The 16,099-nt window shown below is 42.7% G+C and overlaps 1 protein-coding gene across 3 annotated transcripts in view; it reads left to right on the forward strand.

Annotated features, from left to right (window-relative positions):
• LOC122563928 (multidrug and toxin extrusion protein 1-like) overlaps positions 1–16,099 on the forward strand; it is a 47,265-nt gene that overhangs the window by 24,126 nt on the left and 7,040 nt on the right. For all 3 annotated transcript variants that reach the window (XM_043718193.2, XM_087977250.1, XM_087977251.1), the window contains 5 exons: positions 268–335; positions 7,338–7,446; positions 9,481–9,556; positions 9,653–9,722; positions 12,769–12,901. In XM_043718193.2, coding sequence (XP_043574128.2) covers positions 268–335; positions 7,338–7,446; positions 9,481–9,556; positions 9,653–9,722; positions 12,769–12,901 — 456 coding nt within the window. The remainder of the gene's footprint in view (positions 1–267; positions 336–7,337; positions 7,447–9,480; positions 9,557–9,652; positions 9,723–12,768; positions 12,902–16,099) is intronic.

Here is a 16,099-nt window from a genome sequence, read left to right on the forward strand (position 1 = left end):
GTATGTACTACTGCTTAATGGCTTAATAAATGTGTGACATACATTAATTCAAGTTGCTGGGTGCCATTAATATCCAGAGCAGAGACAAGAATGTTGAGACCAGGGAGAGGATCTGAGAGAAGGGAGGGAGTGAGAAAAGGGCTGATAGAGAGTGACGCACTGAAGGCAAAGGACATGAAGTTTGTTCAGCTTCCTCTCAATGTAGTTTTTGTCTCTTTTAAGGTTAATAAGTACAGCAGTCTCTCAGGTATTATTTCTCATTCACAGGAATAATTAATGAAGTTGAACTTGGAGCACAATGCGTTGTTTATCAGATATTACTGGCGGTATACATGGTAAGACTAAAAGTTTCACCGAATATAAATATGTAAAGCTTTCCCAACAAGACTATAAACTTTCACTCAACTTTGAAATGTGAACATTGGACAACTAACATTTCATTGACTCAGTCACTCATCTTAAAGCAGACTCACAGAAGGCCTTTTGAGGCACAGTGATGGCAGCAGGTAACACACCATTTCGAGGCTATTGTGGTGCACTGGCAATGTCCCTGCAATTTGAGAGAAGAGGCCAAGGTTCAAATCCCACCTGCTCCAAAGGTGTGTCATAACATCTCTAGAGAGATAGAGTAGAAAATATGGATTTGGAAGTATCTAAAGTGAATTCGCCAGAAATGTTTGGAACAAATTGCTTGGTTTGATCTACTTGTAGAGAGTAATACTTTCCTATGATAGAAAAGGTGCAATAGAATATTTAGCTTACTGTGGTGAGATTTACTCAGTTGAGAAACGGAATAGTTCACATGTGAGAAATAATTACTATTCATAAGTAGGTGGAGACAATGCAATTAATACATTTTATCAATCAATATAAAATGAAGTTTTAATAATAGTTTAAGTGGGGGAGAAAGAGTAGGAGATGGACTTGTCAAATGTTTGAAGGTCCTCTTCCTGAAAGTTGTAAGAAAAATCATCATTGAAGATCGATTCAAACTTTAACAAACTTGCATCTTTTAAAACCTTTTTGCATTGTCATAGCAGTTCTCTGTTTATTAAACTATACTGGCCACTCCCTTTAAAATTATTTAAAATTTTTATTCCCCAGTCTAAGTTTTATTTTTTTCTGGGGATTTTGTTTTAAACTTGCGATGTCAATTTTGATTTAACTTTGTAGTTTGTAACATTTAACGTAGTCAGTAAGGGAGCAGAACCCCTCGGTCAATTGTTATCAACAGCCAGATCAACAAGTTTGTAATGGGATTTTTTATTGTTATGTGATCAAATTCTGTTGAGGTAATGTCACGGCAAAGCAGTGATTTATTGTGACGTCTGCCAGGTTATCAGTGTAGGTGGGTTTTATTATGTTCCATATGTGCAGTAGATTGTTGGTGAATCGTACATAATGGGTACAGTTTTCAACACGAAAATCTGACAGATTTGGATCGGATGCAAATTAAAATGTGAAGAATCTGAATCCCAAACCCAACCTTCCTAGTTGGGGACAATCCTAAGGGACAGGATTTACATGTATTTGGAAAGGCAAGGACTGATTATGGATAGTCAACATGGCTTTGTGCGTGGGAAATCATGTCTCACAAACTTGACTGAGTTTTTTGAAGAAGTAGCCAAGAGGATTGATGAGGACAGAGCAATAGACGTGATCTATATGGACTTCAGTAAGACATTCGACAAGGTTCCCCATGGCAGACTGGTTAGCAAGGTTAGATATCATGGAATACAGGGAGAACTAGCCATCTGGATACAGAACTGGCTCAAAGGTAGAAGGCAGAGGGTAGTGATAGAGGGTTGTTTTTCATCATTTATATAAATGATTTGGATGTGAACATAGGGGTATAGTTAGTAAGTTTGCAGATGACACAAAAATTGGAGGTGTGGTGGACAGTGAAGAAGGTTATTTCAGAGTACAACAGGATCTTGAACAGCTGGGCCAATGGACCAAGGAGTGGCAGATGGAGTTTAATTTAGATAAATGTGAGGTGCTGCATGTTGGAAAGGCAAATCAGGGCAGGACTTATACGTTTAAGTGTATGGTCCTGGGGAGTGCTGCTGAATAAAGAGACCTTGTCATGCAGGTTCATATCACCTTGAAAGTGAAGTCCCAGGTAGATAGGATAGTGAAGAAAGCGTTTGGTATGCTTTCTTTTATTGGTCAGAGTATTGAGTACAGGCATTGGGAGGTCATGTTGCGGCTGTACAGGACATTGGTTAGGCCACTTTTGGGATATTGTGTGCAATTCTGGTCTCCCTCCTACAGGGAGCATGTTGTGAAACTTGAAAGAGTTCAGAAAAAGATTTACAAGGGTGTTGCCAGGGTTGGAGAGTTTGAGCTGTGGGCAGAGGCTGAATAGGCTGGAGCTGTTTTCCCTGGAGTGTCAGAGGCTGAGGGGTGACCTTATAGAGGGGCAACCCCATGAGGGGCTTAGATAGAATAAATAGACAAGGTCTTTTCCCTGGGGTGGGGGAGTCCAGAACTAGAGGGCATAGGTTTAGGGTGAGAGGGGAAAGATATAAAAGAGACCTAAGGGGCAACCTTTTCACGCAGAGGGTGATGTGTGTATGGAATGAGCTGCCAGAGGAAGTGGTGGAGGCTGGTACAATTAGAACATTTAAAAGGCATCTGGATAGGTATATGAGAAGGATTTGGAGGGATATGGGCCGGGTGCTGGCAGGTGGGACTAGATTGGGTTGGGATATCTGGTCGGCATGGACAAGTTGGACCAAAGGGTCTGTTTCCGTGCTGTACATCTCTATGACTCTATGACTCTTAACAGGAACCATTCTGTGTTAAGTTACCAGGTTTTATTTTTTCACCGGTGAAACTGCTCGGGGCAGAGTGTTGTTGTGGCACAGTGGCAGTGTCCCTCCCTCTGAGCCAGGTATCCTGGGATGAAGTCCCACTCTCTCCAACAGTTTGATTTTAAAAATACAAAGATGATGCTGATCTCCTGGCCTCAAGAGGCTAAAATATTGGATGTATTGGAGGAAACATTTGTAAAGCATAAATGAAGGAATAAGCAAAACAGAAGTGAGACTGCATGAGTGAATAAATACCTTAGTGACAATTGAGTGTCCGAAAAGAGGCTATGGGAAATACATTGACACCAGAGATAAGTGAGAATCAGACAATACTTAGAGCTGAGGGGATCAAAGTCAAAAACTGCAGAAAGGCAAAGGAAACTTGAAATTAAATTATAAAGAATCAGAAAACAAAATAGTAATATAGTTTATAAGTTTGTCAATAAAAATTCGAAGGTTGGAAATAGAATCATTGGGGTTATACAGAATAATATCACAGATAGCAATAAAGACATGGCAAAAAAATTAAATAGTTATTTCATTTCATTGTTACCAAGGAGGTAGACATGGATCATAAAAGCCCTTCAACTTGGAAGCAGGCCATTTGGCCTAATGAGTCCACACTGACCCTCTGACAAGCATCTCACCCAGACCCATCCCTTTACCCTATCACCCTACATTTCCCATGGCTATCCCACCGAGCCTGCACATCCCTGGACATTATCGGATAATTTAACATGGCCAATTCAACTAACCCACACATCGCTGGACCATGGGAGGAAACCAGAGAACCCAAAGGAAACCCACAAAGACAGTCGCCCGAGGGTGGAATGGGTCCCTGGCGCTCTGAGGAATGATAGAAGTGTATTTAAAGTATAAAAAGAAATGCATTGAATAAAGTAAATGATTGATGAGGATAAAATTGTAGGGTTTTTTCTGGCTAAGACCAAGTTGTGCTGAGATTTTTGGAGGATTTTCCCCACCAGGAACAGGGTCTCTGGTTGCAAATACACCAAATATGGAAAGTTCCACCACCAGGTTGGCAAGGCCATTTTTAAAAAAAAATCCCAGTATATGCTCCAAGGCAGGGGCTTACAATTTAAACCTTGGGAAATCATGTTGAACTCATCTCTAGCCTTGGTCAGTTTTAACTTCAAAATACTGTGTACAGTTCTGGTCAGAGTTTCATGAAAAGGATACAGAGACACTGCAGATGATGCAGAGATAATAAACAGGATGTTGCCAGACACATGTGGGTTAGGAAAAGAATGACAGGCCAGTTCTCTTTATTTTCAGGATAAGAAAGCTGGGGGCTGATCTAATCAAAGATTTTGAAACTCTAAGAGGTTTCCATAGAACAGACATTGTTAAAAAAAACTTACCTTGTTACTTTTCTGTTGATTTTTTTTTAAAAAACTGAGGTGATGCGGAAAAATGTTGTGAAACTTGAAAGGGTTCAGAAAAGATTTACAAGGATGTTTCCAGGGTTGGAGGATTTGTGCTATAGGGAGAGGCTGAACAGGCTGGGGCTGTTTTCCCTGGAGCGTCGGAGGCTGAGGGGTGACCTTATAGAGGTTTACAAAATTATGAGAGGCATGGATAGAGTAAATAGGCAAAGTCTTTCCCCTGGGGTCAGGGAGTCCAGAACTAGAGGGCATAGGTTTAGGGTGAGAGGGGAAAAATATAAAAGAGACCTAAAAGGCAACTTTTTCACGGAGATGGTGATACGTGTATGGAATGAGCTGCCAGAGGATGTGGTGGAGGCTGGTACAATTGCAACATTTAAGAGGCATTTGGATGGGTATATGAATAGAAAGGGTTTGGAGGGATATGGGCCGGGTGCTGGCAGGTGGGACTAGATTGGGTTGGGATATCTGTTCGGCATGGACGGGTTGGACTGAAGGGTCTGTTTCCATGCTGTACATCTCTATGACTATGACTCTAAGAGGCTAAAATTTTGGATGTATTGGTTGAAGTAGGAACAGGACTGTTTTAAAAACGAAGGATTTTGAAAAGGATTACAGCCCTTCTTAAAAGCAAATTACCTGACATTCACTGTAAGTGCTATTTACACTTCTGCTTGATTGATCAGGGATATGTACAAAAGGAGATTCGGTTGGCAACACGTAGCTAATTAGTTTGTGGAATGGTTATCAGTGTCAAAGGCCTTCTGCCTGAAAACAGCAATGTGATTGGCTCCCAGGTAACTGAATACCTTGTGGTTGTGAATGTTTGTTCAGAAGCCATTAGACACTCAGAAAGGTAAGAGCTGTCCTTTTCCCTGTGATAATAAGAGGTTTATAAAATCATGGGCGGCAAAGATAGGATGAATAGACAAGGTCTTTTCCCTCAGTTGGAGGAGTCCAGAACTTGAGGGCATAGGTTTAAGCTGAGAGGGGAAAGATCTAAAAGGAACCTAAGGAGCAACTTTTTCACGCAGAGGGCGGAGTATCTATGGGATGAGCTGCCAGAGGAAGTGGTGGAGGCTGGTACGATTACAACATTCAAAAGACATCTGGATGGTTATATGAATAGGAAGGGTTTAGATGGATATGAGCAAGTGCTGGCAAATGGGACTAGATTAATTTAGAATATCTGGTCAGCATGGACAAGTTGGACCGAAGGGTCTGTTTTCGTGCTGTACATCTTGATGACTCTATGACTCTAAAAGGCATCTCAAGCCTGAAGAAAGCCAGCTTATTTCCCCTCATCATTCATTGAGTAATACAACATGGAAACAGGCCTTTCGGCCCAAACTGGTCCATGCTGACCATGTGCTTACTCAGCTAGTTCCAATTGCCCACATTTGGTCCATATCGGTCTAAATTCTTTCCATCCATGCACCTACCCAAATGTATTTTAAATGTTGCTATTGTATCTGCCTCAACCACTTTCTCCAGCAGCCTATTCCATATACGTACCACACTCTGCCTGAAAACGTTGCCCCTCAGGTCCTTCTTAAGTAGTTTCCCTCTCACCTTAGACCTATGCCCTCTAGCTTTCAAATCCCCACCCCAGGAAAAAGACTATATGCATTCATCCAATCTATACCCTTCATGATTTTACACATCTCAATGAGGTCACCCCATATTCTCCTACGTTCCAAGGAATACAGTCCTATCCTGACCAAAATCTTCCTATGGCTCAGGCCTATTAATCCTGACAATATCTTCATAAATCTTCTTTGCACTTAGTTCCAGTATTAATTATGTCTTCCCTATAACAGGGTGCATGAAATTGTACACAATATTCCAAGTGTGGCCTCATGAACAACTTATACAGTTGTAACATAATGTCCCAACTCCTATACTCAGTGCCTCAACAGATGAAGGCCAGCATGCTAAATACCTTCTTCACCATCTTCTCTACCTGTGACCCCACTTTCAATGAACTATGTACTTGTACTCCTAGGTCCCTCTGTTCCACAACACTCCCAGGACCTGACTATTTACTGTACAAGTCCTACCTTGGTTTGACTTTCCAAAGTGCAATACCTCACACTTATTGAATTATATTTGCCAATTTTCAGCCCACTTTCCCATCTGATCAAGATCTCTCTGTAAGTTTTGAAAACCTTTCTTGCTATCTATACCTCCAAATTTTGTATCATCCGCAAGCTTACTAGTCATGCCTTGTGCATTCACATTCAGATAATTTACGTAAATAGCAAATAACAAAGGTCTCAGCCCCTGTGGCACACCACTAGTCACAGGCCTCTAGTCTGAGGAACGGCCTTCAACCATTACCCTCTGCTTCCTATTATTGAGCCAGGTTTGAATCCAATTAGCTAGCTCTCCCTGGATCCTGCGGGACCTAACCTTCATGACTAGTCTGCCATGCTGGACCTTGTCAAAGGCCTTCCTAAATTACATATAGACAACATCCACTGCCCTACCCTCTTTTATCTTCTTGGTTACCTCTTCAAAAAACTCTAAAAGATTTATCAGACATGACTTACCATGCACAAATCCCTGCTGTCTTCCCTAATCAGGCTTGACAATCCAAATATTGGTTAATCCTGTCCCTCAGTATCTTCTCCAGCAACCAGCCAACCACTGACGTCAGTGCAGCCTGTGGCTTTTAAGGGAGAGTGATCAATATGAACCAATTGCTGTGTGAAGACAATGGGGAAGGAAAATCGAGGAGTAAACCCTAACAAGCAAAGAAGAAGCACCTCAGCAAACCCAATGGGCAGGGGCCAATGAGCTGTCTTCTTGTTCTTTCCCTCTGTCCATAACGTCCTGAGGAAGGGTCTCTAAACCCGAAACGTTCCCTCTGATTTCTCTCCACAGATGTTTCCAGACCTGCTGAGCTTTTTCCAGCAATTTCTGTCCTTGTTCCCTTCCGGTAACCTCAGGCAATGCAAGAATGGAACCCACAGTGTTGGCATCACAAACTAGCCACCCCCAGAAAATTCCAGATTTGAGTGGTCCATTATTGGGATGGTCTGTTCCAGTACCATTTATTCCATGCAGAATCTCTGGGTGTAATTTCCTGGCCCCCCCCTTCTTTCTCCCACAGATACCTCTGGGATACGGAGTGGCTGCGGCTGTTTGTGTGGGGAATGCACTGGGTGCCGGAAACCCAGAGAAAGCTAAGAACATCGCAAAAGCCACTTTGTGGTGCACTGGTGAGTACTCTATTTGCAGAGCTTTGCACAGTTTAGTGACAGGGCACTCATTTCAGTAGCAGAGTGCTCACCTCAGTCTTTATTTTCGGATTGCTCAGTATCTTTAGTTAGCCACTTCAGGGCCTTACGTTTTAGTAATTGTCTATTGAAAAGTAGGAGCAGGGGTGCTCCAGTCAGTCAGTGTGTCATAGAGCCCTACAGCACAGAGGCAGGCTTTTTGGCCCAATGTGATCTATGTCAACCAAAATGTCCATCTGCACTAACCCCATCTCCCTGCACTCGGTGCATTTCCCAGTTCTTTGAGCCTTCTCCGAAATTCAATTTGATTGTGGATGATCGTCTCCATTTCTGTCCCTTCCCATTCAGAACCTCATTCCTGGCAGAATCTAGAGGGCAGTGGGATTTGGACACTCTGCCTCATTATGTGACCTTCTGACCTGCAAGCCTGCCACCTCTTTTAGGTTAGATTACCTACAGTGTGGAAACTGGCCCTTCGGCCCAACAAGTCCACACCGACCCTCCGAAGAGCAACCTACCCAGACCCATTCTTCTACATTTACCCCTTCACCTAACACTACAGGCAATTAAGCATGGACAATTCACCTAACCTGCACATTTTTGGACTGTGGGAGGAAACCGGAGCACCCGGACGAAACCCACGCAGACACGGGGAGAATGTGCAAACTCCACACAGACAGTTGCCTGAGGTTGGAATTGAACCCAAGTCTCTGGCGCTGTGAGGCAGCAGTGCTAACCACTGTGCCACCATGCTGCCCTTACCCGACAGTGTTCAAAGTGTAAAATTGACCTATTAATACCATGGAAAGAAAATATCTCCATGGATACAGATGCTGAAACATAGAAAATGGGGACAAGTGTAGGCCATTCAGCCCATTGAGCCTGCTCCATCATTCAAAGTGATCATGGCGGATCAACTGACTCAGGAGCTTGTTCCCACTTTCTCCCCAAACCCTTTGATCCCTTTAGCCTTAAGAACTACATCAAACTCCTTCATGGGATAAAATAAACATTTTGGCCTTAACCATTTTCTGTGGCAGAGAATTCCACAGGCTTGCCACTCTTGGTGAGAAATTTCTCTTCATCTCAGTCTTAAATGGCGCATCCCATATCCTTAGACTGGACTCCCCAGTCACTAGAAATATCCTTCCTGTGTTTACCCTATCTAGGCCTGTTAGAATTTTATAGATTTTTATAAGACTCCCCCCCTCCTTCTTCTAAGCTCCAGTGAGTATAGTCCTACTCTATATGCTGTTAAGGCTGGAATGGTGGCTCAGTGGTTAGCACTGCTGTCTCACAGTGCCAGGGACCTGGGTTTGATTCCACCCTTGGGTGACTGTCTGTGTGGAATATGTATGTTCTCTCCATGTGCTCCACTTTTCTCCCACAATCCAAAGGTTTGCGGGTTAGGTGGGTTGGCCATTGTGAACTGTCTCACAGTGTCCAGGGATGTCCAGGTTAGGTGGATTAGCCATTGGAAATGCAGGGTTACAAGAATAGATTAGGTCTGGGTGGGAAGCTGTTTGGAGAAACTAGACAATCAGTTTTCCAAGGGATAGGCTGGTCAGTATTTCACTCACTGCTGTAATTATGCCATGGTAGATTTCCCTTCTACCTGACAGAGCTGACAAGGTCTTTGTTTCATGACTGATCCAAATGCTGACATCTCCAACAGTGCAGCACCCCATACAGGTGTAGCAAGCTGGCTGATTCTCTGAGTTGCTGGTTCCTTTGAAGTGAGTTGTCTGAAATTTATAATTGATTAAAACAAAGAACTGCAGATACTGAAGATATGATGTAAAAACTGAAATTACTAGAGAAACTCAGCAGGTCTGGCGACATCTGTGGAGAGAAAAAGAGTCATTCAGACTTGAAACATCAACTCTGCATCCTCTGCACAGATGCTGCTTGACTTGCTGAGTTTCCCCAGCAATTTCTGCTCTTGCTTGTAATTGATAAATCATCAGAATTGTTTGTATACCAAATTAGTAATTATTTGTGCTTCATTTTGACCAGGAGCTTTGGCTTTGGTGATTTCTGTGATACTGGAGGCAATACATGATGTGATCGGTTATGTATTCACCAATGACGAGTGAGTTGAAAAGAAACCTTGACTATATTTAGATCACAAGTTGAACTCAGCAATGTCTGAAAGCTCTCTGTTGACACTGCTCTCTCCCTCTTACAGAGAAATAATTCATTTAGTTGGGAAATTGTTGCCAATAATCGCTGCTAATCAATTGTTTGATTCCTTGGCTGTGAGTATTTCAAGCGAAGCCTTACAAAACTTTATGTGAATAAATTTGCTTAAAATTAAGATTGTAAGCAGACAATTCCTTCCAGTGCAGTCTGTGTCTGAACTTGTCTGAACAATGTCTTTGCAGATTTAGATAAAAGCATTCCTATTTGTTATTCTCAAAATAACTTCACTCAAAGTTAATAAAATGATTGAGGTCGTGAGCTGGCAACAGGAAAGGTTCATGTTGCAGTAAACACAGAAATGGAGGGGAGGCTGCTTCAAGCCAGCTACCTTATTCTGTAGCTGTTGCTGCATTAGAAATGTTGAATTCCCTTCCCAATAGCACTGTGGATGTATCTGCATCACATGGATGGTCCAAAAGGGAGTTTCAGCATCACCTTCTCAAGGGCAATTAGGGTTGGACAGCCAGCGATGGCTATATCTTGTGAAAGATTGAGAAAACAGATCATGGCCGGTCGATGCACATACATACAAACAATTCAAATAGGAAAGGACTAGACCATTTGATCTCTTGAACTCACTGCCTTTATTCCTGATGAAGGGCTTTTGCCCAAAACGTCGATTTCGCTGCTCGTTGGATGCTGCCTGAATTGCTGTGCTCTTCCAGCACCACTGATCCAGCATTTGATCTCTTGAGTTTACTTCACCACTCAATGTGCCATGGCTGATCTGAATATGGTCTCAACCCCACCTTCAAGCCTATCTCCAATACCCTTCCACTTTCTTGTTAGTCAAGAATTTATTTGCCTCTGTATTAAAAATATTCAGTGACCTGGCCTCCACTGCTCTCTGGAAAAGATAGATTTGTGATCCTCTGATAAAAACGAATCTTCTCATCTCTGTCTCCAATGTGAAATCTATTTTGAACTGATGTGTCTTCTAGTTCTAATCTGTCCCACATGGTCCATTCTGTCAAATCCCTTTGTAATCGTGTATGTTTCATTGAGATCACCTCTCATTCTTTTAAACTCCCATGAATACAGGCCTGGTCTATCCAACTTTCCTTATTCCTCTTCATCACAAAAATCTGTCAAATAAACCTCCTCTGAACTGTATGTGATACAATTAGGTCCTCTTTTTAATAAGGCAACCACAACTATACACAATACTTTATATGTGGTCTCACCAACTCCCTGTACAATATCGCACGATATTCCTAATTTTACATTCCATTCCCCTCGCAATGAACACTGACTTTCCATTTCTCTTCCTAATCCCTTGCTGTAGCTGCAAACTAACTGTTTGTGATTCATGTAGCAAGAAACCCAGGTCTCTCTGTACCTCACAGTTCTACAATCTCTCTCCATTTAACCAGTGCTTGCTATCTAAGTGTCAGACTGGAGGCCTGTGACCAGTGATGTGCCGCAAGGATCAGTAATGGGTCCACTGCTTCTGGACATTTCAATGAATGATTTGGATGTGAATAAATGAGGTATAGTTAGTAAGTGTGCAGAATTGATGGTGCAGTGGACAGCCAAAAAGGTTACCTCAGAGAACAATGGGACCTTGATCAGATGGGCCCATGGGCCGAGGAGTGGCCAACGGAGTTTAATTTAGATGAATTTTAGTAGAACAAACCAGGACAGGACTTATACACTTAATGGTAGCGCCCTGGGGAATGTTGCCGAACAAAGAGACTTTAAGGTGCAGATTCCATAAAAGTGGAGTCAGGGTAGACAGGGTAGTGAAGAAAGCAGTTGATATGCTTGCCTTTGATGGTCAGTGCATTGAATAAAGGACTTGGGAGGTCAATTGTGGCCATACAGGACACCTCTGCAATATTGCATTCAATTCCAGTCTCCCTGCTATAGGAAAAATATTATGAAACTTGAAAGGGTTCAGAAAAGATTCATAAAGATGTTGCCAGGGTGGAAGGATTTGAGCTAAAGGGAGAGGCTGGATTGGCTGAGGCTGTTTTCCCTGGAATGTCGGAGACTGAGGAGTGACCTTGTAGACATTTATAAAATCAATGGAGGCATGGATAGGGTGAATAGTGAAGATTTTTTTCCCCAGGGTAGGGTGTCCAAAACTAGGTGGCATAAGTTTAAGGTTAGAGGGGAAAGATTTAAAAGGGACCTTATGGACAACTGCTTCATGCAGGGGGTGGTGTGTGTATGGAATGAGCTGCCAGAGGAAGTGGTGGAGGCTGGTAAAATTACAACATTTAAAAGGCACCTGGATGGGTGTAAGAATAGGAAGGATTTCAAGGGATATGGGCCAAATGGGAATGCATCGGTTTAGGATATCTTGTCGGCATGTGCAAGTTGGACTGAGGTGTCTGTTTTCATGCTGTACATCTCTATAACAACACGGACCTGTCCTCATTTTCCCTCATTATCCTCCATCTGCCAAAATTTTGCCAATTCACTTAACCGACCTACATACACTGTATGGCTGTTGTAAAAGGTGATAAAGGTCTGAAAGGGTTAATATTGTGAAGTGCATTAAGCAACACCTACTTATTGGCAGAAGGGCTTAGAATCTCAGAGGAGTAACACCAAGACTGACTTCATAACCTCTGTTGCAATATCTATCATATCAATGTAGCCAGTAACTCATTGCTGACATGAAACAAACTATTCTTTGTTCAATACAAGAACTTATTCTAGTTAGCTTAGGAAGTGGTTTCCTTCTCCAATGTCAGACCGTGCAGATCTACACATGAAAATGATTGTCCTACATGGCAAGGGACTGACTCAATGTGGCTGCACATGGAACAATGTCCTCTTCACAACTCACTTTCCTTCCTAGCTTTGTGTCATCAGCAAATTTTATCTGAAGTAAATTGTTAGTAGTTCAGTCCCAGCACTGATCACTGTTGGACACCACCCATGGCATCCTGTCAACCCAACAATGACCCAGTCATGCCCATTCTCTGCTTATTGTTATTTAACCAATCCTCTGTCCATGTAAGTCCTCCAACACAACTCTTAGTTTGTGTGGTGCTCCAACTTTAATCTTCTTATTTCTTGAAACCTTTACTGCAAAGGAATTAAACTTGAAGAAGTGCTAACATTAATATGTGCTATTTGTCCCCTATGCAGTGTGTGAATGGTGGAGTATTGAGAGGAACTGGGAAGCAAAAACTGGGAGCTATCGGTAATCTAGTGGGATTTTATCTCATTGGTTTTCCCATTGGAATCTCACTGATGTTTGCTGCAAAGTTTGGCATTATTGGTAGGAAGTTGTTTATTAATGTATTTTGTTTCTCCTCTCCCAAAGGCTTGGCTACTTTCTGGGATTCTCTCTCATTAGCGCTGGCTGGTCTCTGATTTCTCCCCCCAATGTCGATTCTCTCTGTGCGCGAATGTAGACAATCAGATTATTTTCAAAAGAATCAGAGGGAGATATGGATTTGTTTTACTGCTCTGTAGTAAAGGAACAAAAGGAACATTCAAAAGGAATGTTCAGGATGAAAGACCCATAAGGGGAAGGAGGCTGTCATAGGAATTTAGTTGGACAGCAGTACACCATTCAGCCCAGTGAGCCTGCAGCTCATTCACCATGATGATAGCTGATTGAATACCTCAATTACCTTTGCCCACCCATCTCCCTAACCCTGAGTAGCTTTCAGTGATCAGAAATCTATCAATCGCTGTCTTAAAGACTGAGCTCCCTGCAATCCTCTGGGGTAGAGAATTCAAAAGAATCACCAACCTCTGAGTTAGAAAAACTCACATCTTGGTCCAAAGTGGCACCCCTTTATCTTGAAATTGTGCCCCCTGGTTCTGGACCTCCCAACCAGAAGAAACATTTGACCTGCTCCTACCCTGTCTATCCCTTCAAGTATTTTGTAAGTTTCAATTAGATCACTATTCTTCGATGGTTGAGAGACTGCTGGCCCAGTTTCCCCAGTCTCTCTCCATAGGACAGTCTCACCTTCCCAGGAACTAAGTCTGGTGAACCTTCATTGCACTCTCTCTATGGGAATGATATCATTCCAGAGATCAGGAGACCAAAACAATCCACAGTACTCCAAGTGTGTTCGAACCATGCTCATACACAAGACTTCACTACTACTGTGTTCAAATGTTCACACAATAAAGGTCAGTGTTGCATTAGCCTTCCTAATATCTTGCTGCACCTACCTGTCAGCTGAAGGTGACTTATTGACAAGGATATCAAGGTCAGATCGTACATCTACACTGTCCAAACTCAGACCAGTTCAGAAATACTCAGCACATCTGTTTTTCCTACCAAAGTGGATAACCTCACATTTTCACAATTATGTTCGTTCTGTCATGGTCTTACTCACTCACTGAGACAAATCCTCCTGAAGCTACTTTACATCTTCCTCATGACGTACATTCTCACTTGGCTTTGTCTCATCCACACATTTGGAAATATTACATTTAATCCCCATCCCCAAATCATTGATATATATTGTGAACAGTTGGATTCCGAATCTTGATCCTTGCAATACCCCACTTATCACATCCTGCCAACTCAGGAGTGATCCATTTATTCTTATGCTCTGTCTTCTGTTATTTAGCCCATGATTAATTGACGCTAGTACATTACTGATGAAGGGCTTTTGGCCGAAACGTCGGTTCTACTGCTCCTCAGATGCTGCCTGACCTGCTGTGCTTTTCAAGCACCACACTTTCGACTTTGATCTCCAGCATCTGCAGTCCTCACTTTTTGCTGGTACATTACTTCCTAATTTTAATTATTCTAACCAGCCTCCTGTTGAGGACTGGATCAAAGGCCTCCTGAAAATTGAAGTATTCTCAGATGTGCTGAGTATTTCTCAACTGCTCCGAGTTTGGACAGTGTAGATGTACAATCTGACCTTGATATCCTTGTCAATAAGTCACTTTAGGCTGACATATAGGTGCAGCAAGATATTAGGAAGGCTAATGCAACACTGACCTTTATGGTATCTCTGTCCATCAGCTCCCCTTTAACAGTTTTGTCAGTAACATCCTCAAAAACTATTGTCAACGATCTCTTTCCATCTGGAACTCCAGGCTGACTCTGCCCAATTAGATCATTGTCACCAAAGTGTCTATTTATCTCGTCCTTTACGACAGTATTTTCCCTATACTGATGGAAAGCTAATAAGTCTGGAGTCCCCTGTTTTCTCTCTCACTCCTTTTTTAAGTAATGGGGTGACATTTGGTACCTATAATCACTTGCCAGTGAGACAGCAGAATCACAAGGACCTAGAGAAACCAGGTTCCTACAGGTTTGTGGTCAGCAGATGTCACAAAAGCATCTCACAATCTTTAGGTTTTTCATGTCAAAGCCTGGCACCACCTAATCACGATTCCTTTTGCCTTTATTCCATTCCAGACTGCAACAGCCAGGTCAGGGGCTGAGAATTCTGTTGTAGGTAACTTGGTCTCCTGACTCTCCAAAGCTTGTTCACCAACTACAAGGTACACGTCAGGAGTGTGGTGGAATACTCCCCGTTTTCCTGGATAATTGCCGCACTAGTAACACTTAAGATGCTCAGTATCATCAAGGGCACCGTCCAGGGCAAGACAAGCTGCTTGACTGGCATCCTATTGGCCCCTTTCCATGTTCCTCCTGTCCCCAAGGCAGATTGGCAGCAGTGTTACCTTCTCCATGATACACTGCAGTAATTCACCAAGATCCCTCTGACAGTATCTCCTTAACCCACAACGTCAACCACCTGGAATGAGAAGGGCAACAGATGCATCGGTACATCAACACTTGCAAGTTACCCTCAAGGCCTCTCACCATCCTAATTTGGAAACATATCGCAGTTCCTTTACCATTACTGGTTTCAAATTCTGGCACTCCCTCCTTAAGGATTGCAGTGATTCAGAAAGGGAGCTCACCACCTTCTCCAGGGCAAGTAGGGATTCAAAACAGGTGGAATTCAGCTAGCAACATGAGCCAATAACTTGAGGAAATGAATCGAGGTAGTATACTTCATCAGGTGTCCATTTACTCTGGTGAGAGGATGTGACAGAGGACAGGGATCCCAGGTTTCTGCTCTGTTGATGCCACAATGGGACTAACTTCCTGCTGCTCCACCCCCCCAACTCTTTGCTCTGCTTTCCCTGCTCCTCCATCGCTAAAGATTGACAAGTTCTCCACATGGTAAAGGGCCAGTTTCAAGTCATAACCTATCTGTTACCTGGTTTCAAATTCATGATTCCACTGTTTGACAATACCCAGAATATACCTCCTGTTACAGGGCTACAATCCTGCCCTCACAGTGAAGGTTCTGTCAGACAGAACAACCTTTCCCCAGCCAGGATTTCACAGTACAGGGTTTCTGAGCCTTCTCAGAAATTAAAGACACAGGTTTCCAGAAGCAGTTCGGGACAATAACACACTCTCATAGAGATATAGTAAAACAGAAAACAAGAGGGGAAATCTGACACAATTGCCTGGATATTC

The sequence above is a fragment of the Chiloscyllium plagiosum genome, unplaced genomic scaffold (genome assembly GCF_037043375.1).
Source record: "Chiloscyllium plagiosum isolate Xiang-an unplaced genomic scaffold, Cpla_swu_hap1 HiC_scaffold_31, whole genome shotgun sequence".
NCBI classification, from domain to species: Eukaryota; Metazoa; Chordata; class Chondrichthyes; order Orectolobiformes; family Hemiscylliidae; genus Chiloscyllium; species Chiloscyllium plagiosum.